The sequence below is a fragment of the Phyllobates terribilis genome, unplaced genomic scaffold, assembly GCF_046119375.1.
Source record: "Phyllobates terribilis strain yellow unplaced genomic scaffold, ASM4611937v1 Scaffold_11__3_contigs__length_659146591, whole genome shotgun sequence".
In the NCBI taxonomy this organism is placed as follows: Eukaryota; Metazoa; Chordata; class Amphibia; order Anura; family Dendrobatidae; genus Phyllobates; species Phyllobates terribilis.
The window spans coordinates 379,478,682-379,505,629 of record NW_027362771.1 but is presented as its reverse complement, the minus strand read 5'-3'; the positions used below and the strand labels follow the sequence as shown (position 1 = coordinate 379,505,629).

Here is a 26,948-nt window from a genome sequence, read left to right as displayed (position 1 = left end):
TTGCAGTATATATCAGATTTCAAAAACTTGGCAAAAAAAAAAATATAATAGATAGATATCAGGCCAAAATTTTTTAAAACTGATGTGTCACTTTATATAGTAATAGCTCTGGAATGTTTCAACGTATCCCATTGATTTTGAGAATTATTATACTTTACGATAGTGGTAAATTAAGGTTGATATGTTTTGTGTTTATTTTTAAAAATATCAGAAGTGTGACAAACTTCAAAAAATTAGCAATATTCAAACGTTGAATGATTATCACTTTAATCCAGCTAGTCATACCATACAAAAAAAATTAATATATAACATTTATCTCCTGTCTGCTTTACATCAGCACCATTTGTAAAATGTTGTTTTATTTTGTTAGCGTTTTAGAAAGGGTAAAAATTACTGTTCCGTTTTTAAACCTCTTCTTTGTTTTTTGTTTTGTTTTTTCCCAAGGAAATTTGCAAAATCTTATTTTTTTAGGGACCTATTCAGTTTTGAAGTGACTTTGGAGGTCCCATATATTGGAAATCCCCCAAAATAAAATTTTTAAATCCACGAGCCTCAACGTATTCAAAATGGTTTTCAGGTAGTTTATTAACCCTTCAGGTACTTTTCAGGAATTTATACAAAGTGACATGACCAGAATGAAAAAAATTACTTTTCCCACCTAAATGTTTCTAACTTCTAAACAGGCTGGAAGACTTTAAGGCCATAAATTCCCATGGCAAACATCAGGACCACAAATCAAGATCTCAGGGTGCTGATGGGGTTAAAGAGAGCCCCCACACTCTGTTAATCATCTAGATGCTGTAGTCACTATCGCCAGCAGTTTTTAAGGGGTTAAACGACAATAGTTGGTGCAAACACTGATTGTGGCTGATGCAGCAAGTTGTCAGCTATAATGTACAGCTGACAGCTGCTGGATTGTCACCTGTCAGAGGATGCTATTCTCTTATATCACAGGTCAGTTTTAAGTTGTATTGGTGGTCATTAAGTGGTTAAATCCCTGTATTAGGCTAAGTGCCCACGATGCAGAAACTCTGCATATTTTTTCCGCATCTCCCTGGCAGGAAAAACGCATGCGGATTTTACATGCGTTTTTCCCGCCAGGTAGAAGCGTTTGTCAAGCGTTTTTGCATGCATTTCTGCATGTGGGTTATCAAGCGCTTTTCCAAGCGATTTTAGCATCACTTGGAAAGTGCTTGACAACTTAGTCACACTATATAAATCCATGCAACCGGCATAGATTTATAGTGTGACCAAGCTAATAGTTAAAAAAAGGATAAAAAAAAAAAAACAAAAACCACACATTATACTCACCTTCTGATGGCCCGGGTGCGTGACCTGTCACATGACTAAATGACGTCATGGAAGGTTCTTTTACACCATCGTGAGCTGCCGGGGAGCCAGGATGCACCGTACAGGAGACCGGGGGCCATCAGAAGGGGAGTGTAATGTTTATTTTTTTATTTTAAAGATTTTTTTTTTACAGATACCATGGTACCTGGGCCTGGGTCTGGAGGAGAGTCTCCTCTTCTCCAGACCCGGGTACCATCCGCACATTGAATCGCTTAATATCCGCACGTGCACATGTACTCATGCGGATATTAAGCGATTCAATGCAAGTCAATGATGACAATTACGCTGCGTGTCCGCAAAAATAATGGACATGCTGCGGATATTTCCGCAATGATAATGCGCAGCGGAAATTTCCACAGAATATGCACAGCACATGTGGATTATCATTGGGGACCATGGGCACGTATTACCAAGCGTTTTTTAAGCATTTTCGCTGCGGAAATTCCACGGCAAAAACGCTTGAAAAACGCATAGTGGGCACGCAGCCTTAGCGGTTTCAGTCCATAAACCACAGTATTGACCGTCAGAAGACTGTTGTGGGCCTTAATGAAATCTGCAACGTTGTACCATCTTTACTGTGGGAGCAAGTGCTGTATGACACTCGCTCCCACTTGAAGACTGTATTCTAGCAGCAGGAAGAGGACCCTACATATTTTACAGTAGCCTGCAGCTCATACTTGGGGTGGTCCATACTGTGGATTATCAGCAAAAATTAATAGGCTTAGAAAAACTATTCTACATAGTTCTGCATTATAATTTTCTTGGGGAGACTGGAGGTACACATTAATTGTGTAATCTTGTTCACTATTTTTTTCTTTTTTCTCTGAAACTAGTTATCCCGGCACAGGTTGTTACTCTGGAGCCAGGTTCAGATGACCATGTTAATAACTGGGTTGGACGTGACTGGTTCTGTATGGTTGTTTGGGTTCAGGAGCTTTCCATACACTTCTGGAATATAAACATGCAGTCTTCTAGAATAGTGCATTCTGCAATTCCTTTTTGCACTAGCTATAATTCTTCTTTGTGTCATCCATCTTGTGCACATGATCTGAAAACAGTCATCAAATTGAGACCTTAGGTTGGTTTCAAATGGCCGTACAAAATCCCAGGTCAGTCACATCTGCAAACTTGTGGATGTGATTGGATCAGTGTCGCTCGATGCCCGTCCGCATATTAACTAGTGCCTGCCACTTAAATGCAATCGTCTGGTATCCAAATCAGGCCAAGGTTGGCTTTCTGGGTGTTTTTTTTTTTTTTTTTTTTTCTTCCCTCTAGCGTTAAATTTCAAATGATTCTCCTAGCATCTTGAATATGCAGCTTTTAAGGTAATATCTACTCACAACTTTGACAAAGAGTGTTCAGTCTGCCAACTGGAGCCAATCAAATGCTGTGTGACAGATTGTACCTGCGTTGATATCCATTTGACGTGCTTCCAAGCAAAATAATTTGTTTTATTTTTTTTTATACTAACAATTAAGAGGATTCTTAACTTGCTTATAATGTGGATATGGACTTGTGAAAAGATGAGTTCCCTTTCTTTTCACTGCCGCAAACTTGCACAAAACCATTGATGACTACACTGAAATTACTCGCCCAACTATCGATATACCTGAATTTTTCTATCTAAATTTCAGCTCTGGGAAGCGGACAACGCTTTGGCAGACGGGATAAACCTGATGAAAGACAGACTATGCAGCCAGAGACCTCCTCTCGAAGAAATCCGCAATGGGACAATGATTCCAACAAACAAAGCAATAGTTGCGGTGTGTAATAAATAAATGTTTATTTGTCTTCATGGCCACTCCACCCCCACCAGCCTCCTTCCCTTTGTCCCCTTGTAAAAAAAATTTAAAAAAATATAACAAATATATATATTTTTTTACATAGCATTGTAAGATGTCTAAACCCGTTAAAGTCATAAAGCAAGAAGCCTCTGAAGAAAATGTGCTAAACAAAGTATTATGGACGGCTAAGACGGTGTTTCAGGTAATTTTGTTTTACTAGTTTGTCGGGTGGTCGTCAGAATATCAGAAAACAAGTGTTCTCAGGAAAAACTCCTTCCAGATAATCATGCAGTGGAAATGCATACAAAGGGCTTTTTATTGCAAGTTAAGTCTGTGCCCACGATGCAGAAATGCTTCGGATTTTTTCCTGAGCGTTTCTGCATCTCCCCTGGCAGAAAAAACGCATGTGGATTGTACATGGGTTTTTCCTGCCAGGGACAACCGGAAGTGAAGCGTTCTTCACTTGCATTTCCGCATGCGGGTTGACAAGAGCTTTCTAAGCGATTTTAGCATCACTTGGAAAGTGCTTGTCAACCTGGTCAAACTAAATAAATCCATGCAAATGGCATAGATTTATATACTGTGACCTTAAAGAATGTTAAAAAATAAAAAAAATAAATCTATACTTGCCTTCCGATGGCCCCGGAGTCTTGCTTCGCTCCGTCCTGGCTTGCCGGCAGCTCGCGGTACACTACACTGAAGGACCTGCTGTCACATGACTGACGTCAGCGCAGGTCCTTCAGTCCACTGTGATCTGCCGGCAAGGGAAGACAAGGAGACCGGGGGCCGTCACCGTCAGAAGGTAAATATAACATTTATTTTTTATTTTATTCTTTTTTTTTTTTTTTTTTTTTTACAGGTTCTATGGTACGTGGGTCTGGAGGAGAGTCTCCTCTCCTCCAGACCTGGGTACCATCCGCACATTGAAACGCATGGATTCCGCATGTACAGATCCAGTGATGCGGAATCCAAGCGTTCCAATGCAAGTCAATGGCAGCGAAAACGCAGCACTTCCGCAAAATAATTGGTAATGCTGCGTTTTTTCCGCAATGATGATCCGCAGCGGAAATTTCCGCAGCATGTGCACAGCACATGCGGATTATCATTGGGGAACATGGCAGACCTTCTACCAAGCGTTTTGTTAAGCGTTTTTGCTGCTGTGGAAACGCTTAAAAAAACGCATCGTGGGCACACAGCCTTAAGCGGCTTTCCTTGCAAAGGAATGAGGAAAAAAACACTCTTCTACACAGATCACATGTTCACAAATTTCTGCAATAATCTGCCATGTGATTTATATTCTAATGGAATACATTTGCATGGCTTCTTTCTTGCCTACAGAGAAATGCAATAAAATGTTCTAAACATGAGTATCTATTGGAATGCAGCGGCTTGCTTGGCATTACTGTAATGGTCCAGGGTGTGTTTTGGCCGACCATGTACCTCCCGCCTCAGGTGACTGGTCACATGACTGTGACATAGCACAGGTCCTGTATGCACAGAATGTCTGATCACTTGACTGTGACATCAGCACAGGTCCTGTGGGTGTGTACTACAGGATATATAAACCCTGGTAGTCTTGAGACAGGGTGTGTAAGGCGTGAGGCCTGTTCCCTTGTGGGGCACCGCTAGTGTGAGGCCTATTGAAGCCTGGTGAAGCCTGAAAAGTCAAGGCTGGATCCTTAGCTGTGTAAGCAATGCCAGTGGCCTTGGAGGGCAGAGGCTTGAAAGACCAGAGTCCTGAAAGGCAGAGGCTGGATGTTAAGTGTGAAGACATACCAGTAGCCTTCGAAGGTACGAGGGCTGGAGACCCCCACCTGGGAAGCCTAAAAGCCACAGCGGTGGCAGAACGAAACTGTTAAGACCCGGCAAAAGGTAAAAGCAGTACGTTATATGGACATTGTTATAGTTACTTTGCTGAAGGCTGTAACTGGAGCCAAGTGAGCATAGCTGCCACTGGAAAGGCTCGTGGACATTATATGTGTGATAAGCGGTTTATGATAAATAATAAACGGCTGCATTGTGAAATACCGGAAAGACATTGCATGCGTGCTTTAATTGACCCGGTGCAGCGAGTGGCTAGTGGCACTAGTCCCTTCTCTGTTTGCTGCATCATGACCATTAGGTCAGTCACCCAGCTCAGATCTGTGATTATTTTCTCTTGACTATTCGGCATGAGAACAATCGCAGCATGCTGTGATTGCATCCGAGGATCACATTGCACTCACCCATACAAGTCTATGGGTGAGTGTGAAACATCGGACTGCACTCTGATGTGATCCAAGTACAGTGTGATTAAAGTGGATGCTGGTAACGGAGGAGATGGGGAATTTGCTTTCTCTGTCTCCTCAGCACTTTAGCTGCGATTCTCGCATGCGAGAGGATCGGATCACAGTAGCATAACATCTGCTCACAGCAGAGTTTGAGCCGAGTGTCATTGGCATATTGCATCCGATGCTCTTGCAACAGATGTTATACACTAATGTGACCCTGGCTTTAGTTTGCTGTTCTCCAGTACGAATATGCCTAACTTTCTTTTCAAGGTTCCTTTAAACTCTGATGTAACAATGAAGGATGAAGATACACTCTGCCAAGCATTTTCTTCGATTCTAAATAACGTAGAAGATATTGATGCTGAAGACTCTGACAATCCACAGATGTGCAGTGAATATGTGAAAGACATTTATGCCTACCTGAAAGAACTGGAGGTTTGTGGTGTGCATGTATGGGTTCTTTTGGCACAATAGTCACATTTTAGCCAGAATAAGCAATTATTTCAAAATTCTTGTAAAAAAAAATAAAATTATAGATATATATATACACAGTGCCTACAAGTAGTATTCAACCCCCTGCAGATTTAGCTGGTTGACACATGCGGAATTAACTTGGCATTGTGACATTTGTACTGTAGATCAGCCTGGAAGTGGGAAATGCACTGCAGCAAATTTTTTTTTTTTTTTTTTTTTAAAAACGTTAAAAGTTAATTCAGAGTGTCATTTATTATTCAACCCCTCAAACCACAAGAATTCTGTTTGGTCCCCCTAAAGTATTAAGAAGTAGTTCAGGCACCAAGAATAATGAGCTTCACATGTGTGGATTAAAGATCTTTTGCCAGCCTTTTCTGACTATTTAAGACCCTCCCCAAACTTGTGAACAGCACACAGACATGGTCAACATGGGAAAGACAAAGGAGCATTCCAAGGCCATCAGAGCCAAGATCGTGGAGGGTCACAAGGCTGGCAAGGGGTACAAAACCCTTTCCAAGGAGTTGGGCCTACCTGTCTCCACTGTTGGGAGCATCATCCGTAAGTGGAAGGCTTATGGAACTACTGTTAGCCTTCCACGGCCTGGACAGCCTTTGAAAGTGTCCTCCCGTGCCGAGGCCAGGCTTGTCCGAAGAGTCAAGGCTAACCCAAGGACAACAAGGAAGGAGCTCCGGGAAGATCTCATGGCAGTGGGGACATCGGTTTCAGTCAATACCATAAGTAACGTACTCCACCGCAATGGTCTCCGTTCCAGACGAGCCTGTATGGTACCTTTACTTTCAAAGCGTCATGTCAAGGCTCGTCTACAGTTTGCTCATGATCACTTGGAGGACTCAGACTGGTTCAAGGTTCTATGGTCTGATGAGACCAAGATCGAGATCTTTGGTGCCAACCACACACGTGACGTTTGGAGACTGGATGGCACTGCATACGACCCCAAGAATACCATCCCTACAGTCAAGCATGGTGGTGGCAGCATCATGCTGTGGGGCTGTTTCTCAGCCAAGGGGCCTGGCCATCTGGTCCGCATCCATGGGAAGATGGATAGCACGGCCTACCTGGAGATTTTGGCCAAGAACCTGCGCTCCTCCATCAAGGATCTTAAGATGGGTCGTAATTTCATCTTCCAACAAGACAACGACCCAAAGCACAGAGCCAAGAAAACCAAGGCCTGGTTCAAGAGGGAAAAAGTCAAGGTGTTGGAGTGGCCTAGTCAGTCTCCTGACCTTAACCCAATTGAAAACTTGTGGAAGGAGCTCAAGAATAAAGTCCACATGAGACACCCAAAGAACCTAGATAACTTGGAGAAGATCTGCATGGAGGAGTGGGCCAAGATAACTCCACAGACCTGTGCCGGCCTGATCAGGTCTTATAAAAGACGATTATTAGCTGTAATTGCAAACAAGGGTTATTCCACAAAATATTAAACATAGGGGTTGTATAATAATTGACCCACACTTTTATGTTTAAAATTTAATAAAATTCAACTGAGCAACATAACTTTTGGGTTTGTAAGATTTATGCTTCTGTTCATAAAACCTACTCTCGTTTGCAGTTTGAAGGCTCTAACTTATTTGCATCTTATCAAACCAGCTAAATCTGCAGGGGGTTGAATACTACTTGTAGGCACTGTATCTATCTCTATCTTTGTACTATGTTAGCCAGTAGATATAAAAATATTAAGATTTGAGAGTCCTCAGTGGTTGATGACTTTCTATAACAGCTAAGGGGAGTGCCCCCCCCCCCCCCCATACTGATAGTTCTGCTTCACGTCACCTGTCTCTGCTATTGCATTATTTCTGCGTCTTCTTGTGTATAAATATGTGACTCTTCAGATTTTGTTATTCTATGCCTGATTAAGAGACTGGAGTAGTCTCGAAAGTTTGTAATTTGTTACCGTTTAATGGCGAACTGAAAAGATGGTATCAACCACTGAGGAATCTCAAACTAATATTTTTGTAAAAAACAAGCAAGTTGCTTGTTAATAAAAATCCTTTCTGTTCTCAAGAATTAAGGGTTTGTCAATTCAAATGCAGGGGTAACTGGTGGCCGGTCTTTGGTCCCTTAGGCAAAAAGTGCAGTGCTTATGAGCTCTTTTCTTTATAACTCACAAGCGCTGCTCTGAAGTTCGCAGGACTATAAGATCCAGCACGCTTCAGTACCACTATGCTCTCCCTTATCCCAAAGCTTCCTCTGCTTGCAATGTCTGAGACTTCACGGATCAGTCCAGTGGCATGAGAATGTCATTGGTCTGAATTGTCAATTAAGCAGTAATGCCCTTGCCGGAAAGCAGCAAGCTGTGACAGGTGTGCTTTGACAAGTCAACATGTGACAACCCCCTTTAATCAGCCACGGGGCTGCTTCACATGTCTATACAAATTGGTTCTAGCACAGACTTCAATGCACAGAGGCGCCGCAGGTTTCCTGACCCAAGAGTGATAGCTTCATATGTGTCTGAGGCTCTGTTGCTTGTGTTAGGAGATCCACGCTGTTCTATGCTCAGACTGAGTTGCATGGATGTCTGATGCAGCCAATAGAATGTGAACTAAATTTTTCTGTAAACTTTCAATGTTCCTGCTTCACGCCTGAGGAGACAGAATCCTGTTTGGTGTCTTTTAAATGCTGTAATGACAAAATCCAGGGGAGAGTGGGGGATTTCTTAAAATGAGCTCACCAAGGCATGGTATGCAGCTAGTTTAAATTTGGCACATCGTTAGACCTCCTTATCATTCAGCATGAGCTACTGTGAAAAAGTTGTCCAATTCTTAACTACTTACATTTAATTCTTATTTCTAAATCTGTGGAGAATGAATCCTGTAACTTATTTTATTTTGCAAATTAAGGTCAAGCAGTCTGTACGTCCAAATTATCTGCAAGGAATGGAAGTGAATGAACGTATGAGAGCGCTCCTCATAGACTGGTTAATGCAAGTTCACTCCAAATTCCGCCTACTCCAAGAGACTCTCTACATGGCTGTTGCAATTATGGATCGCTTCCTACAAGTAGGATTCTTTATATACGCTGTCTACAACTTTGTTTTGCTACTTTTGTCTGTTTGATATACCATGGTTGTTATAGGTTGGTGAGAAACACTATTGCTAAAATGCATTTACTTTTTATAACTCTGCAATTGTCTAAAGGTTCATCCTCTCCAAAGGAATAAACTCCAACTAGTGGGAGTTTCATCACTCTTTGTGGCAGCAAAGTATGAAGAAATGTATTATCCGGAGATTGCAGACTTTGTCTATATAACAGACAATACCTATTCCAAGGATGAGATTCGAGAAATGGAAAGAACAATACTTGATAAGCTGAAATTTGACCTGGGTAGACCATTGCCAATTCACTTCCTTCGCAGAGCTACAAGGTGTTGCCGGGTATGTTCCTTCTTATGTGACTTTATGGTTTTGCTGTCTTATACTTGGGCTACACGGTGATATGTCCTGATACAATGTTGCTACACACACCACAATCTTATTCTAGATGGTGATTTCTTATTATATGGCCTTGAGATCCATGGCTTACTGACTGCAACACTCTCAAGTGTCTTCAAAACACAAATGTAAAATAGCCACAAGTTTTAACTTTTTTTCCCCGCAACTTATCCGAGAATTGCTGTTATGCAACAAATGTTGCCCCAGTCTTAACCTGGCAAAATAAAACTGGGGGTGGGGGGGCTCTTAATTTTGAAATGCTGGATCAATACAATGTATAAAAATTGCAAACTCAATTATACTCTCTCACCTGCTGTCATCCTCCTGAATCCAGCACCGTGTGGTGTGCACTAGCACCGGAGCTGATGACGTCACTGTTCACCAATCACAGGACCGTTGTGGTCTGTGATGGGCTGCAGTGGTCATGTGACTTGAGCAGCACATAATCAGACTCTACTTCCAGTGCTGGTACAGATCCGAATGCTACACATTGGATCCAGGAGGATGGCTTATCACTGACATTTGTTTTTCGGTAGTACAAGCTACTGTGCAATATTTCATTTGGCTGAGGCAACCCCCTTTTAAATGCTACACGTGTGTGTGTGTGTGTGTGTGTGTGTGTGTGTGTGTACACACAGAGGAGAGCGACCATTTTCATCCAGGAAAAATCTATTCGGGATTTGGTTTGGTTTTTAGTGAACTTGGCCGTATGGTGCTGTATCACTGATTATGAATGTTGGCATGGTGCAGTATAAATCTCCACAGTCCTGGCTTCTCATGGGTGGCAACCTTAGTTTTGTAATGTGTATTTATTAGATTCTTTATCCTGCTTTTCTTCTAGGCAGAGGCCGAGCATCACGTTCTTGCAAAATATTTTATGGAACTTACCCTGATAGACTATGACATGGTTCACTATCGGCCTTCCATCATAGCAGCAGCATCCCTGTGCTTGGCTCAAAAAGTTCTCAACTGGGGTACATGGGTATGGAGCCAGTATTTGATACTTTTTGACTTTGAATATTCATAAATTCTAATCCCAGCAAACTCCCTATACTTGGCAATTCCAGTAAACTTTTATGTTTCATCTAATTCTATAGACGTGCATTTTTTCCATTGATTACAAAATAATGAATAATTATTAATATAAGGCTTGTATGATGTTGTTTCTCTAAGACATTAACCATGTGACTGCTATTCATCAGTTGGGATCCGTTTTGCTTTCATACAGGATGCCACAGTCCAGCATTACACCGGCTACACTGAAGATAATCTGCTCCAGGTCATGCAGCACATAGCAAAGAATGTAGTAAAGATCAATAACAATATGACAAAATATGTTGTAAGTATTTTTAATGAATTTTTCCTATAAGCTTATTTTAAGGTTATATTTCTACAATGAGTTTTTGATGTTGCAGCATTTCTGAACCTGATATGTAAATGGGGTTACTTGCATTTTTGATGCTGCAGTTTTTGTCTTTTTGACATGTCATGTTTTAAATAAAGCTGCTTTGCTCTTGATACTTTCTGTCCTTTTTGTTTTTTGACAAAACTATTCATAGCCAAATGCACTGAAATGCATGTTATTAACTCCTTCAACCTGTTTTCACCTTCCTGACCGGGCCAATTTTTACAATTCTGACCAGTGTCATTTTATGAGGTAATAACTCTGGAACGCTTTAATGTATCCCAGTGATTTAGAGATTGTGTATGGTGTGGTGTCTCACCCCCTCCACCCTGTGAGATTTTTTTTTTTTTTGCATAGGTTTGTGAAAATATCGGAATTTTGGTAAGAAATGTTGAAAACTGCACAATTTTCAAACTCTCAATTTTTATATTCTTAGCCATGCTGAACAAAATAATTTATAAATGACATTTCCCATTGTTCTAATTTACATTACAATAAATTTTGAAACATAACAAACTTTTTTTTTATCATAAATTTCTCACTTCCCAAACACACAACTTTTTTTTTTTTTTTTATTTAGTGATCACATTTGGAGACAGACATGACAGAAAATACCCAAAAGTGACACCATTTTAAAAACTGCACCCCCTCAAAGTACTCAATCACATTCAATAAGTTTATTAACCCCTTCGGTGCTTCACAGGAATTAAAGCAATGTGGAAGAAAAAAAAAAAAAAAACATTTTAATTTTTCCCACAAAAAAATTTTGTTTAGCCCAAATTTAGCATTTTTACAAGGTCAACAGGAAAAAACTTGTGCAATTTCTCCTGCGTACGCCGATACCCCATATATGGCGGAAAACTACTGTTTGGGCGCACGGCAGGGCTTGAAAGGTCAGGAACACCATTTGACTTTTGGAACACAAAATTGGCTGGAATAGATGGCGAACGCCATGTCGCTTTTGCAGCGCCACTGATGTGCCTAAACAGTGCAAACCCCCCCCCCCCCCCCACACACACACACACAAGTGACCCCATTTTGCAAACCAAACCTCTTGATGAATTCATCTAGTAGTGTACTGAGCATTTTCACCCCTCAGGCATTTCACAGAATTGTAGAACATTGAACTGAGTCAATGGAAAATTAGTTTTTTCTTGGAAAAAAAAAGTTAATTTGGCCTCAAGTTTTCAATTTTTAAAAGGGATAATAGGAGAAAATGGTGCAATTGGTTACTCAATTTCTCATGAGTGCGCAAAGACCTCACATGTGGTCGAAAACTACATTTGAGGCACAGAGCAAAGCTCAGAAGGGAAGGAGTGAAATATTGTAGTGCACATTGTGCTGCAATGGTTTGAGGGTGCCTTGGCAGAGCCCCTGAGGTGTCAGAACAGATGAAGCCCTTTCCCTCCCCCCATAAGTGACCTCATTTTACAAACTACACCTCTCAATGAATTCCTTTAAGGGTGCAATGACCGTATTGACACCACAGGAGTGTCACAGAATTTTATACAATTGGGTGGTGAAGAGTAAATTTCATTTTACCACAAATTTTGTCAACATGATCACCTGGGTAAATGGTTAAAAAATGGCACTAAAATTTGTTACATAATTTCTGCTGAGCATGGTGATAACCCCATATCTTGCTGTACAGTCCTGTTGAGGCACACGGAGACTCTGGAGGGAAGTAGCCCTACTTGACTCTTGGAGAACAAACTATTGTAGAATAGTTTGTGGACTCCATATACAGAGCCCGTAAGTGCAAGATCAGAATTCCCCACCCCCCCCCACTCCTCTCCTCAATGGACCCCCATTTTGGAAATTGCACCCCTCTGGGAATTTATCTGCAGGTGCAGTTACTATTTTCTATGTTGACTCCATGGGTGTTTTCCAGAAACAAGCAGCAGTGGATGTTACAGAGTGAAATTTGCATATCTGCCATTGTAGTGGCCATTTTGCATCCCAGGGTCACCATGGGGACCATCGGCACAACGCAATCGTGCTAGCATTGATCGTGGGTGTTGTTGCAGGGTGTCGGCTCTCATATAGTACTGACAGCCGCTTTTGATCGCGCTCGGAGCGAGCCCACGCAATTGCCATGCCATACATGTAGGGCGGTTTGAGGGGGAAAATGGGGGTTTATTTTTATTTTACCTGTAGATTTTCCACATCAAAATGAATTCTAAGGCCACGGCCCCACTATCCGTATTCGGTCAGTATTTACTTCTTTTTTTTTTTTTTTTTCACGAGTGGGAGCCAAAACCAGGAGTGGGTGATAAATGCAGAATTGGTGACTTGTTTCTATTATACCTTTTCTCTAATTGTTCCTCACCTGGTTTTGGCTTCTACTCCTGAGAAAAAATACTGACCAAATACTGATAGTGGGGCTGTGGCATAGGGGAAAATCTGCACATAACTTAGTGTAACCGCAAGAGACATTGACATGTTACAGATTTTAAAAATGTACTGCGGGTCAGCTTACACAGATTTGAAAAAAAAAAACAAAAAAAAAAACACATGGTGGGCATGAGACGTCTATACATCCCATCCATGCATCAAAATGTCATTGTGGGTAAATTGCATGAAAATTTCAGAAGGCAAATTATCTAAATCCTAGGGTGAACTGCCTACCAGGGCAATTTTTTTATTTTATTTATTTTTTCCATTGAGTACATGGCTGTAATGTTTCTGGATGAGGAGTATGTTTTGCCCCACTCCCTCCCCCAAGGCAAAAATCTATAACTTTTTGCGAAGTGTGAATGAAGAAAGTGATTTATCATAAACAAAATTTTTAATTCTAGATCTTGCTAGGCTACATTGATTATTCCCACTAGCTAAGAGAAGTGGTCTCCATGCAGACAGCAAGGATCGTTCTGCTGGAAATGACCAACAGTTTTGTCATTGGATGACGCTTCAAAGATTGTTTCAAAAGTTCTTCCATGCAGTGGGATCTTTTGGTCCTCAAAAATTAAACAGGACAATTTTAGACCTTTATTCTACGTATAACTTTGCTTGCATGTTTTTTTTTTTATTTTTCAGTATGTTAAGAACAAATATGCAAGCCGGAAACTCAATCGGATCAGCACCATCTCTCAGCTGAACTCTAAAGTCTTATTGCATCTTGCTGCTCCTCTGCTGCCAGAGTTGTAGTAGTTGATGGATGCAACGTGTGCAGTTTTATCACAACTCTTTGAAAACGTTGTAGCCATTTTTATATCTTTTATTTCAGTGTTGGATTATATTATATGTGGATTAAATGTTCAGTATTAAAATAAAAAATTTCAAGTTTATTAAAATTGGATCAGGAGCTGTGTATTTTCTACAAAATGAGTAATAACTGGATGTTTCTTTATTCGGTAGGTAATTAAAGGGAATCTGTTTTGTTATGTTTTAGTAGGATACTAATAGTACCTTTTGGAGGCGTTATCCACAACTAGAACAAACCATCTCCTTCCCCATGTTTGGCGCTGATTAAAATAATAAAAAAAGCTTACTCTTTCCTCCCCTCAAAGACAGGCAATACATGCTCCTGCACCATATGACCTGTGGAAAGTAAAGCAGCGGGCGCTGAGGGGTCAGTGTGGAGCAATAAACTTTATTTAGAATTGAAAACCGCAGCTCTAGATTTCTGGGACAGTGCACTTTTCATTGGGTGCGCAAGACATGCCCCTGAGCAACATTATCAATTCTGACCATGTTGCAATTGTGATTCACGTTCAAGTCTCCCAACCACACCCATTCCACAGAGAAACATTGAGGCTGCTCTGAAATATTGTAATTTTACTGCACATTTTTAGCGGTTCCAATGTTGTTTGGGAACCCTAACCATATTGGACTGATTGCGGAAAATGAGGGCAAACATAGGAAGGTACTGCCACTGATGGCAAACTCTTTAAAGGGAATCTGTCAGCAAAATTTTACACTCCAAACTGTGTGCATATAACGCTCTTCGAAAAAAAAAAAAAAAAAAAAAAAGTCCAGCAATATCTTTACGTGGCCAGTTCGTTCTCCATTACTGAGAAAAACATTTGAATTGATATGCAAATGAGACTTTAGATCTGAAGCCTCTTCTACTACAGCTCTATTCCCAGCCTAGAGCTGCCTACTGCTGCTTGACTGACAGCTTTTTTGCATGAAGTCACACAGCATAGAGACTGTCAGCCAAGAAGGAGGCGGCACTGGGTAGGGAATAGAGCTGGTGTGACAGAGGCTTCAGATCCACTATAGTCATTTGCATATCAATTCAAAGGCTGATTTTTCAGTAATAGAGGAACAAACTGGTGTTGGCATATACAACAGATTAGAACTTATTATAAGTGAAAGGAGGACTTTATACTAACCAGACAGCAGATGGCGATAGTGTGTAAAGTTATATGCTTGCTGTATTGAGGGGAGGAAAGCTCTCAATTGTTGGTTGTTTTTACTCCCTGTGTTTTTTTCTTTCCTGAATGTGTTATGTAAGCAGCACACGGATTGTGTGACACTGAATTGTATCTCATGTTTAACCAGTATGAAGTAAATACTGTTTACTCAAGATATATTGCTGATTGAAGCTCTCGTAAGTACAGTGGTGACTGTAAGAAGATGCACTCTGCGACAGGGTATGGGCCCAGGCAACCCAGGTAACACGGATAAGCTCTGTAAACAGAAGGAAATAAATCCAGATACAGAGTGACAGAGGAATTCATGATCCCAGGAGAATCCAACACAGGCAGGACATACAGGAACTATCAGCAAGAAGAAAAAAACAGGAGAATATCTTCAGTACAACTCTCTAAACAAGTAAGACTATATAAAGATGATGAGTAACACAGAACTGAAATTCACAGTAGCTAAACTGCATAGTGAAAATGATCAGTTATGGAAATTCAAAGTAGAGATGTTATCTAAGGATGACTTATGGGAAGTAATTGTTATAGAAAGACCAAATCAAGAAAATCAGACATGGGATAAGAATAGACAAGCGAGAGCCACCATTAGCTTATTAGTGGATGATGCTCAATTAATACATAAAGAAATGAAGAAACAGCTAAAGGAATGAGGGAAGAATTAAGAAAACTGTATGAAAGACCTAGCTTGAATCACAAGTTATTTTTATTAAGAAAGCTTTACAGTATGAGATTGAGTGCAAATGACGACATGCAGAAGCACATATTCTCAATGATGGATGTGATATCACAGCTAAGATCTATTGGTGAAGACATTAAAGATAGTCATGTAGCAGCTATATTATTGTGCAGTTTACCAGATTCGTATACAGCCTTGATAAATGCTCTTGAGATGAGATCAGAAACTGACATTACATTAGATTTTGTGAAAACAAGACTAATAGATGAATATCAGAGAAGAAAAGAACAAAGAAATGATTCTTATACTGAAAAGGACAGTGAAAATGCTCTTAAAGCTACAGAATTTAAAAAACCCTATAATAGAGACAAGAGAATGCTTCAGATGTAAGAAAAAAGGTAATTTAAAGAAAGACTACCATATGGAAAGCAGAACAACAAAAATTACAACATAAAAAGCATACACAGAAAGTAAAAAACACAATTTCCGATTCATGTGAGAATTGGAATGGCACATTTAAAGTAACAGACAAGAAATCATTACTTGGTTGGTTTATTGATTCAGGAGCAACGAGTCATATGACAAAAGACAAGAATTTCTTTACTGATCTTGATTTAGATAAGAAAGAAGCCATTTATCTTGCGGATGGAAGCAAAATAACCGCAGAAGGTATCGGACAAGGTATGCTAAATTGTTCGGACAAGATTCAAAGATACTTGTACAGGATGTGTTGTATGTTCCAAAATTGGAAGGTGGATTATTATCTGTGAAACGTTTAACAGCAAAAGGACTTACAGTAAAATTCAAAGACAATGAGTGTGCAATTATTGCAGGAAACAAGGTGATAACCAAAGTCAAGGCAGATGAACAATTATATCATTTTGACACACCAAAGGAACAGGTGAAGGTATGTACACATGATCACAAAAACTGTATTCACATGTGGCATAGACGTCTAGGACATAGACACCCTGACAGTATAAGGGAACTACAGAGAAAATAATTGACAAAAGATTTAAAGATATCAGATTGCTCAATTACCGTAAGATGTGAATGTTGTATAAAATCCAAAGCCACAAGGATATCTATTCCAAAAGAAAGAGATGAAAAGCGAAAGACCACTTGATTTGGTGCATACTGACGTATGTGGACCCATGAAAGTGACTACATCAGGAGGCAATAGATACATGTTGACTTTTATAGACGACTACTCAAGATACACAGTCACATACTTAATTAAGAACAAAAGTGAAGTTTTTGATAAACTTGTAGACTATGTAACAAGATCAAGTAACAAATTTCAAAGGAAGCCAATTGTCATCAGAAGTGATAATGGAGGTGAATTTACAGGTCACAGAATAGAAGACTACTTAAGACAAAATGGAATAGAACACCAGAAAACTGTTCCATACACACCTGAACAAAATGGAGTAACAGAAAGGAAAAACAGAACTCTAACAGAAATGATAAGATGTATGCTGACGGATTCCAAACTACCAGAGAAATATTGGGGTGAGGCAGCAATGACAGCTACATATCTACAGAACCGACTTTTTTCCAGAAAACTGACGAAAACTCCATATGAACTGTGGCAAGGTATGAAACCAAGTGTTAATCATTTAAAAGTGTTTGGATGTAAAGTTTTTATATTCATTCCAACAGAAAAACGTTCCAAACTTCAAAACAGATCTATGGAAGGAATATTCGTTGGATATAGTGAAAATTGCAAAGGATATAGAATCCTAGATCCCAAAACAGTTACGGTGAGTAACAGTGTGACATTCATTGAAGATTTAAATGAAGACATTGCGATTTCAGTTGAAACAAAAAATGAGAAAAACAATAGTGACATAACTGAAGAAATATCTGATGAGAAAGAAGTAGAAATTAATGAAGAACAAAATACTGAAAGTGAAGAATCACAACTACAAACAGACACAGAACCAAGACGTTCAATGAGAGAGAACAAAGGAAAACCACCAAAACGTCTCTCATACAAGACAAGCATAAGAAAAATCTGAGCCTACCTCTTGGGAAGACATATCTAAACTTCCTGAAGAAGAAGCTAATAAATGGATAGAAGCAACAGAAACAGAAATTAAATCCATGCATGATTCAAATACATGGACACTAACAGATTTGCCAGAAGGAAGAAAAGCCATAGGATGTAAATGGATTTTTAAAGTAAAATACCAAACAGATGGCACAGCTGAAAGATACCGAGCAAGACTCGTAGCTAAAGGGTATTCTCAAAAATATGGAGAAGACTATGATGAGACATTTGCTCCAGTTGTCAAACACACTACAATAAGAACTTTACTTACAGTTGCAGCAATGAAACAGATGGAACTGAGACATCTGGATGTAAAGACAGCTTTTCTGAATGGAGATTTAACAGAAGACATTTACATGGAACAACCTCCAGGATTCAAAGATGAAAGAAATCCAAACAAAGTTTGCAAACTACAGAAAAGCATATATGGTTTAAAGCAAGCAGCTAAAGCGTGGAATGACAAAATCACGGAAGTACTTACAAATGAAAAATTTCAAAGAAGCAAAGCTGATCCATGCTTGTACACAAAAAGGCTGATTAATAGATGGATTTATGTACTCATATATGTAGACGACATTTTGATTTGTTTTAAACAAGAAAGGGATAAAGAAAACATTCTAAAAATCCTGAAGCAACATTTCAAAATCAAAGACTTGGGAAATGTAAAACAGTACCTAGGAATACAGGTAGAAAGAAGAAGACGGAAGTTTCCTACTGAATCAAAATCACATGATTCAAGACATAACAGAAAAATTTGGATTAAAGGATACAAAAACAGTAAAGTCTCCAATGGAAACTAATTATCTCAGAGATGAACAGTGAAAAAAATATTGTACCAAATAATGAAGAATACAGAACAGCAATAGGAAAACTACTGTATCTAGCGACCGTTACAAGACCAGACATCGCAGCAGCAGTAGGAATCCTGAGTAGAAAGGTATCAAAACCAAATAAAGCTGATTGGAATGCCGTGAAGAGAGTAATGCGTTATTTGAAAGGAACTAGCAATGTTAAGCTGAAATTACCCACAAGTGATAATTGCATTTTAACAGGATATGTTGATGCAGATTGGGCTGGATATCCAACTGACAGAAGATCTACCAGTGGACATATTTTTTTTCTCTCAGATGGACCAATAAGTTGGACAAGTAAGAAACAGTCAATTGTGACACGGTCTTCAACAGAAGCAGAATATGTTGCCGCAGCGCATGCGAGTCAAGAAGCACTGTGCTTAAGACAATTCTTGACAGAATTAGGACAACCACAGTTGGAACCAACAAAACTGAAAGAGGACAATCAAGGATGTCTTGTTCTTGCTCAGATGGAGTCAATCCAAGAACCAAGCATATTGATGTGAAATATCATTTCTTGAGACATCATCATGAGAGGATGATGGGAGTGATGCTTCACGCAAGATTACGATGTAAGACACAGATGAAGTAATTCTTTCCTTATCTGGACATTTGGACTGACGCCCGGAAACTAGATTGTAACCTGTTTTTAGCTGTCTCAGTAACCTTCTACTGCTATGAATTAACACTTTTTATGAAACTTTCTTATTAACATTCCACTGTAATGAATCATTATTTCGCTGCTTGTAGAACAAAGGCATTTTACTGCGCATGTATGACAACAAACTAAGATTATTAGTATAAATAAAAGGGACAGCTCCAATAGAGGCAGACGCGCTCAGGGGCTTCCCAGTACTTGATTATACACTACGTGTCTGTGTATTTCTTGTTACGGGGATACCCCGACTCCAACAAGGACCCTCCATGGCTGAATGATCCTAACATTTCCTGGCGCCCGAAACAGGGACCCGAGGTCTGCGTATTCCTTCAAGTTCATCGACCGGCACGAGTAACCGCTGAGATTGGGACATCGGAACAGCAGATGACAAACCTGGCCAGGTAAGAGACACTGTTAGTTCTCTTACATCTGCTCTGCGATAGTCCGTAAATTTCATGCATATCTTGTGTTGGGATTGAGGAACTAGTAGAGAAGGATACCTATAGCTCGGGTCATTCATGTATATACTGTAGGATCTGCCGAAGGAGAGGTCAGAGAAGGTTATGAAACGGATGGTATGAAAGAGATGTGGATGTCGGGAATAGCCTCATAAGCCGCACTAAGGTAGATGACATAAGTATTACGGAGATTGCCTAACTGAGTCATAAGGTTGTGTCCTTTCGGGGAAACCTTCGCTCACGCTTAACTCCCGAACCTTTGTCCTCCTTTTTGACGGATAAGAGATTGACAGAATGAGCCCATGGAAGTAATGATAATACTCCAGGGACACGATATATAATGGAGACTGTATGGTTCATTTTATGTATTGTTGGTCTTGCCCTTGTTGCCATATATATGTGTGTTAGAATTACTCTACACTTCAGACAAAACGGTCCAGAGAAACCGTTTCAGATACTGGCTCCTTAGGACAGAATAGGTAACGAGGAAAGGTAGAATATAGAATATATTTTATCTAACCCAAAAAGCCTCCTAAGGTAGGAATAGTCAGGAAAAATGGGCAACAAGATACTGGCTCCTTAGGACAGAATAGGTAACGAGGAAAGGTAGAATATAGAATATATTTTATCTAACCCAAAAAGCCTCCTAAGGTAAGAATAGTCAGGAAAAATGGGCAACAAACAGACTAAGACCACAAATGATGAACAAGATGTCTATACAATCGTGAAAGAAAGGTGTGGTGTAGAAGCAACTAAGAATTTAGGGAAAGTTTGCAAAACTTTTCAGGTAGCAAGGCATGACAGGTTTAACAGGAAACTATGGGAGGACATTCGGGTTAGAAAAGCAGGAGTGGTAAGAGACAAAGGATGGTAGAGTCCAAATTTTGGTGCCTGATGACCAAGAGTCTCTAGAAAACATTGTAAAAGTCCAAGCCTTAGAGGATGAGAAAGATCCTGCCCCTACCCAAATTATTTTAGATCTTTCTGAGGTACCAGAAAAATTATGGGCACAACATGACACCGATGTAGGACTAATGCCAATAGCTCCAGTAAAAGTCACTCCTGTTCCAGGTGTGACACTACCCCAATTGAGACAGTATCCTATTAGTGCCCAACAAGAACACGCCATAGGAGAACAGATAAAAGATTATCTAAAAACTGGAGTACTGATAGAAGTAAAGTCACCAGCCAATACACCGTTGTACCCTGTAAAAAAGAAATCTACTGAGGGGTCAGCTGCTAGGTACCGGATGGTACATGATTTAAGAGAGATGAATAAAATTTTGGAACCTATTACTCCTGTTGTGCCAAATCCACACACGTTGCTATCACAGATCCCAGCAACAGCACGAGTATTTTCTGTCATAGACTTATCAAATGCATTTTTTTTCAGTACCATTACACCCAGACTGTTACAAACTGTTTGCATTTACATTTAAGAATAGACAATTAGCATGGACAAGATTACCACAGGGTATGATACATTCACCTACCTTGTACTCAGAAGCTATGAGATCAGTTCTTCAAAATTTCAAACCTACGGATGAGGTTGTAATTCTCCAATATGTTGATGACCTATTGTTATGTGCCCCTGCTCAAGAGTCCGCAAACAGCAACACAATAAGATTGTTAATATTTCTAGCAGACATGGGCTGTAAAGTTAACAAGAAAAAAGTACAACTTTGTATGACTACGGTAGTATTTCTAGGACACTGCATTTCACAAGGTATTCGGCACCTCACCGCCGACAGACTAAAAATCATTAGAGATCTTGTTCCTCCCAAGAACTACAAAACATTAAGAGCATTTTTGGGAATAGTATCACACTGCAGACAATGGGTTATACATGCTAGTCAGCTTATGCAACCTCTATATGATTGTTTAAAAATCGAACCTTTCCAGTTAACTGAATCAGCACTCATAGCCTTTCAAGACCTCAAGAAAGGTCTCATGTCAGCCCCGGCCTTGGGAATCCCAGACTACGCCAAACCATTCCAATTAATGGCTGCGGAAATGTCTAATCATGCTACAGGAGTACTAACACAGAAACATAAAAATAAACAAAGACCTGTTGCATACTATTCTGCTCAATTAGATAATGTTACCAAAGCTGCACCATCATGTGTCAGAGTAGTAGCAGCTGTCTCTCTTTTGGTAGAAAAAGCCTCAGAAATAGTACTAGACCATGCCTTAATAGTACAAACTACACATGATGTACATGGCATACTGAATCAGGTATTGCCAAAACACATTTCAATGGCTAGACATCTTAGATTACAATGCTCCTTACTAATGCCACCAAACCTCACTTTTCGCCGCATATTGTCTCTAAATTTAGCCACTCTGTTACCACTAGAGACAAAGGGGGGAGTGGAAGGAGGTCAGGAAGACGAAGATGAAAATTTTTTACAATACCACGAACAAGACAATATAATACATGATTGCTTACAGTGTATAGAACAAGAAACACAAGGGCTACCTAATGTACAGGACACCCCTCTTGACAATCCAGACCTACATATGTATATAGATGGTAGTAGGTATGCAGATGAAACTGGTAACTTTCACACAGGTTATGCCATTGTATCAGATTATGATGTTATTGAAGCTGAGCCAATGCAGGCCAGCTGTTCAGCCCAGGAAGCTGAACTATTAGCTCTAATACGAGCATTACAGTTAGCAAAAGAAAAAACCGCTAATATTTTTACCGATTCTAGATACGCATATGGTATTGTACATGATTTTGGATGTATATGGAGAGCTAGAGGTTATATGACAGCTTCAGGTCAACCAGTAAAACATGGACAAATGATTAGACAAATCCTAGAATCAGCTGCCTTAACCAAACAAGTAGCAGTAATAAAAGTACCTGCACATGTAAGACTCGACACCGAGATAGCTAGGGGTAATGACCGAGCCGACAAAGCTGCTAAGCGAGCTGCAGTAAAACCTCTGACAACTGACCACACTATTAGTGCAGTATCAGAATTTGACTTAATTACACGGCTCAAAGAAGCCCACCAGCAGGTGAGTAGAGAAGAAAAAGAAGAGTGGCAGAAACAGGGGGCAGAAGAAAAAGAAGGACTATGGAGAAAAGGAGATGAGCTTTGTCTCCCCCGAGCATGGTACCCTGTTGTGGTCAGTGAAGCCCACGGACCTACACATGTGTCTGCAAACGGTATGATACAGAGGGTCAGACAGAAGTGGTTAGCCCCAGGGTTCGGCCAGGTAGCTCGAGCAAAATGTGGTTCTTGTGAAATCTGTTTAGCCCACAATCCAGGACAGACTGTTAAGACCCCCCAGAAGCACCATGTAAGACCACTATATCCGTTCCAGAGACTTCAGATCGATTACATCCAGATGCCTAAGCATGGACACTATGAGTATGTACTGGTATGTGTGGACATGTTTTCGGGGTGGCCAGAGGCTTATCCAGTTCATACAGCCACGGCTAAAGTCACTGCAGTAAAAATAGCACATGAACTGGTACCCCGTTATGGTATCCCAGAAGTGATCGAGTCAGATAGAGGTACACATTTTACTGGAGAGATCTTTCAGAATGTAATGAAAATGTTGTGTATAAAAAGTGAACTACACACCCCTTACCACCCACAGAGTTCTGGTAAGGTTGAGAGAATGAATGGAACACTTAAGTTAAAAATACAGAAAGCCATGGCAGAAACACAGAAACCATGGACTGAGTGTCTCCCAATAGCATTGTATTCAGTCAGAAACACCCCCCAGGGAAAGAGCAAACTCACCCCCCATGAAATATTGTTTGGTAGAGTTGCCAATACAGGATTGTATTTCCCACAGACTTTAATGTTAGAAACTGAAAGCTTAACTGCTTATGTACAAAATTTATGTAAGCATGTGTCTAAAATACACTCTTTAGTGTTCTCTTCCATTCCAGATCCAGATTCCATTGAGGGAACGCACAAGCTGCAACCAGGAGACGAAGTCTACGTAAAAAGACATAACAGAAGAACGCTAGAACCCAGATTTGAGGGTCCATATCAGGTGTTATTGACAACTCCAACTGCAGTAAAATTGGAAGGAAAATCAGCATGGGTACATGCAAGCCATTGCAAAAAGAAATAGTGGTGATTGTACTTGTGTTAGCTATAACGATAGATCAGGGAGACCTGTGGGATAAACTAAGTTCCCCAAAACCTACAGATAATAAATTTATAAAACATCATGAGACATTGGTAAACGGGCTGCTCGATGGCGGACAGAAAATAGCAGACTGTTGGATTTGTACGCATTCTCCAATATCAGCCACGAGCATACCCTTCCTGGCCGTACCCATGACCCCTGAGGAAGTGTTTACATGGACTAATTGCTCAGACAAATTAGCAAATAACCAAACCGTTAATTCTAGATTATGGAACACCACTGTTGCCATCCCAGTTGTGGGGTGGGTGGGATTTCCCTGGTGGCAAGGTAATATGACCGGAAAAATAAACAACTTACAATATTTAGCGTTTAAAGGAGGTGTATGGGTTCCTAGAAATAAGACGGGACTAACAGACTTAGGGTTAATTCCTACAGAAAATATACAACTCAGTTTTAGTAGCACAGTATCTTCTTCTCAACCTTTTAAACCTGATATAGTAGAAAAATACATACACAATAATGGTTGGAAATATTCACAATTATTCCCCGATGGAAACAATGATACATGTTCAAAAATACCAGGTAATATATTATGTAATGAGTCAAGTGCATATGACCCAGGTACACCGACTTGTGAAAATCCAGATGCAGGATACTGTAGTCCATTAGGTCAAAAACCCCCTTGGTGTATACTTCAGAATGTATCTAAATTTTTAGATTTGGTACATAGGTTGGTGCTCCAACACTCTGCAATATGGGATCTGCCTGAAGGAACCTTCTGGATTTGTGGAAATGGAGCATACAAATGGCTCCCAGTAGGAATAAAAGGTACATGTACTCTAGGACGCTTAACACCGGCCACATTTATAGTTCAGAATCAGCAGGTAGATATGCAAGCAGTACCTAAACACACACTATACAAAAGAGCAGCCGACAACTCGCCTAGACCTTCAGGTAGGCCACATGTGGTCCAAATGGGAATTCCTAATAAAATATTCAGCACTTTTTTTGTGTATCCAATGTTGATGCAGATGTGGGATGAATATGACAGACACAATGACCAAAATAAAGATAGCTGGTGGTCAGACACCTTCTCCTTTCTCAACCCAAAGAACTGGTTTAAGGGTATTGGAGGTTGGGTGGCTGGAATTCTGCAAGGTATATTACAGATTGTGCTAATTATAGTAGTCATATATGTAGTGTTTAAAATAGGATTAAAAATTATTTTAATATGCATAAATAAGCTTTGTAACACGGACTCAAGAATATGAAAGAAAAGAAATCCCGGACCAGGTCTTCTACCAAAAGTCCATAAGGAAGAATCAAAGGGGGGACTGAGAGGATGATGGGAGTGATGCTTCACGCAAGATTACGATGTAAGACACAGATGAAGTAATTCTTTCCTTATCTGGACATTTGGACTGACGCCCGGAAACTAGATTGTAACCTGTTTTTAGCTGTCTCAGTAACCTTCTACTGCTATGAATTAACACTTTTTATGAAACTTTCTTATTAACATTCCACTGTAATGAATCATTATTTCGCTGCTTGTAGAACAAAGGCATTTTACTGCGCATGTATGACAACAAACTAAGATTATTAGTATAAATAAAAGGGACAGCTCCAATAGAGGCAGACGCGCTCAGGGGCTTCCCAGTACTTGATTATACACTACGTGTCTGTGTATTTCTTGTTACGGGGATACCCCGACTCCAACAAGGACCCTCCATGGCTGAATGATCCTAACAATCAGGAACAAGAAGTCTCGAAGTTAGAGTATTGTCCTACTGAAGAAATGACAGCAGACATCTTCACGAAGGCGTTGAATGCTGATAAACACCAGAGACTAATAAAAAAGTTGGGTTTGATTGAATAAGTCCTTACTGTTGAGAAAGGGTGTTGGCAAATACAACAGATTAGAACTTATTATAAGTGAAAGGAGGACTTTATACTAACTAGACAGCAGATGGCGATAGTGTGTAAAGTTATACGCTTGCTGTATTGAGGGGAGGAAAGCTCTCAATTGTTGGTTGTTTTTACTTCCTGTGTTTTTTCTTTTCTTTCCTGAATGTGTTATGTAAGCAGCACACGGATTGTGTGACACTGAATTGTATCTCATGTTTAACCAGTATGAAGTAAATACTGTTTACTCAAGATATCTTGCTGATTGAAGCTCTCGTAAGTACAGTGGTGACTGTAAGAAGATGCACTCTGCGACAACTGGTAGCTTTATGAGCATTTAGGTAGGTACAGAGCAGGTGTCTGCTGTCAAGAATCTGAAGCTCAGGTGTTCGTCAAGTTCAGGTGTCAGGGTTAGATATGGGAGTCAGGTTTCAAAGTGAGAAATCTGGCACAAATCTATATTACAATGGTTGACTGACCAGGGGTGAATTAAGAGTAGCAAGGGCCCCGGGCAGTTTAGAAGGTGCGCCCCCCCCCCACCTGATGTATCACGTGACATGTCACATGATCCCCTGTGGTAGATCATGTGATAGTTCACGTGAAGTTAATTTGGCACAATATTAATATTATAATATTTTTTTTTATACATTAGTTGTATGACTTAATATTGAGCACAATTAAGTATGCTGACATCCCCTATATACAGTATGAGACCCTACGCACAATATGAGCTGCCACAATCCTCCTATACACAGCGGGAGGCCGCACGTAGCCACCTATACACAGCGGGAGGCCGCACGGCGCCACCTATACACAGCGGGAGGCCGCACGGCGCCACCTATACACAGCGGGAGGCCGCACGGTGCCATCTATACACACAAACATATACAGACATATACATACACGCATAAACACATTTGAAACACAAACACACACACTCACTCACCATCCCCCAGCTCCTCTCCGGTGGTAAGTAGCAGTGCAGGGCGCGCACTGCGTGACGTCATGCTAGCAGACATGGCCGCGCACAGGGCCGTGTCTCCTAGCTGTGACGCGGCCGGGCCAGCACACAGGGAAGTTGACAGATGCTGGCCCGGCCGAAGAAGAA

The 26,948-nt window shown here is 40.3% G+C and overlaps 1 protein-coding gene and 1 long non-coding RNA gene across 2 annotated transcripts; both read left to right on the top strand.

Moving 5' to 3' along the window:
* The first annotated feature begins 3,246 nt into the window (after positions 1 to 3,246).
* LOC141167287 (G2/mitotic-specific cyclin-B2-like) lies at positions 3,247 to 13,901 on the top strand. The gene is made up of 7 exons (XM_073654717.1): positions 3,247 to 3,336; positions 5,675 to 5,839; positions 8,740 to 8,898; positions 9,037 to 9,273; positions 10,172 to 10,312; positions 10,559 to 10,669; positions 13,772 to 13,901. The coding sequence occupies exons 1-7, from the start codon at positions 3,247 to 3,249 to the stop codon at positions 13,880 to 13,882; spliced, it is 1,014 nt and encodes a 337-aa protein (XP_073510818.1). The 3' UTR covers positions 13,883 to 13,901.
* A 5,338-nt stretch (positions 13,902 to 19,239) lies between these two features.
* On the top strand, positions 19,240 to 25,456 carry LOC141166355 (uncharacterized). The gene is made up of 2 exons (XR_012251286.1): positions 19,240 to 19,762; positions 23,733 to 25,456. It is a non-coding gene; the product is annotated as an uncharacterized lncRNA (long non-coding RNA).
* The last annotated feature ends 1,492 nt before the right edge of the window (positions 25,457 to 26,948 follow it).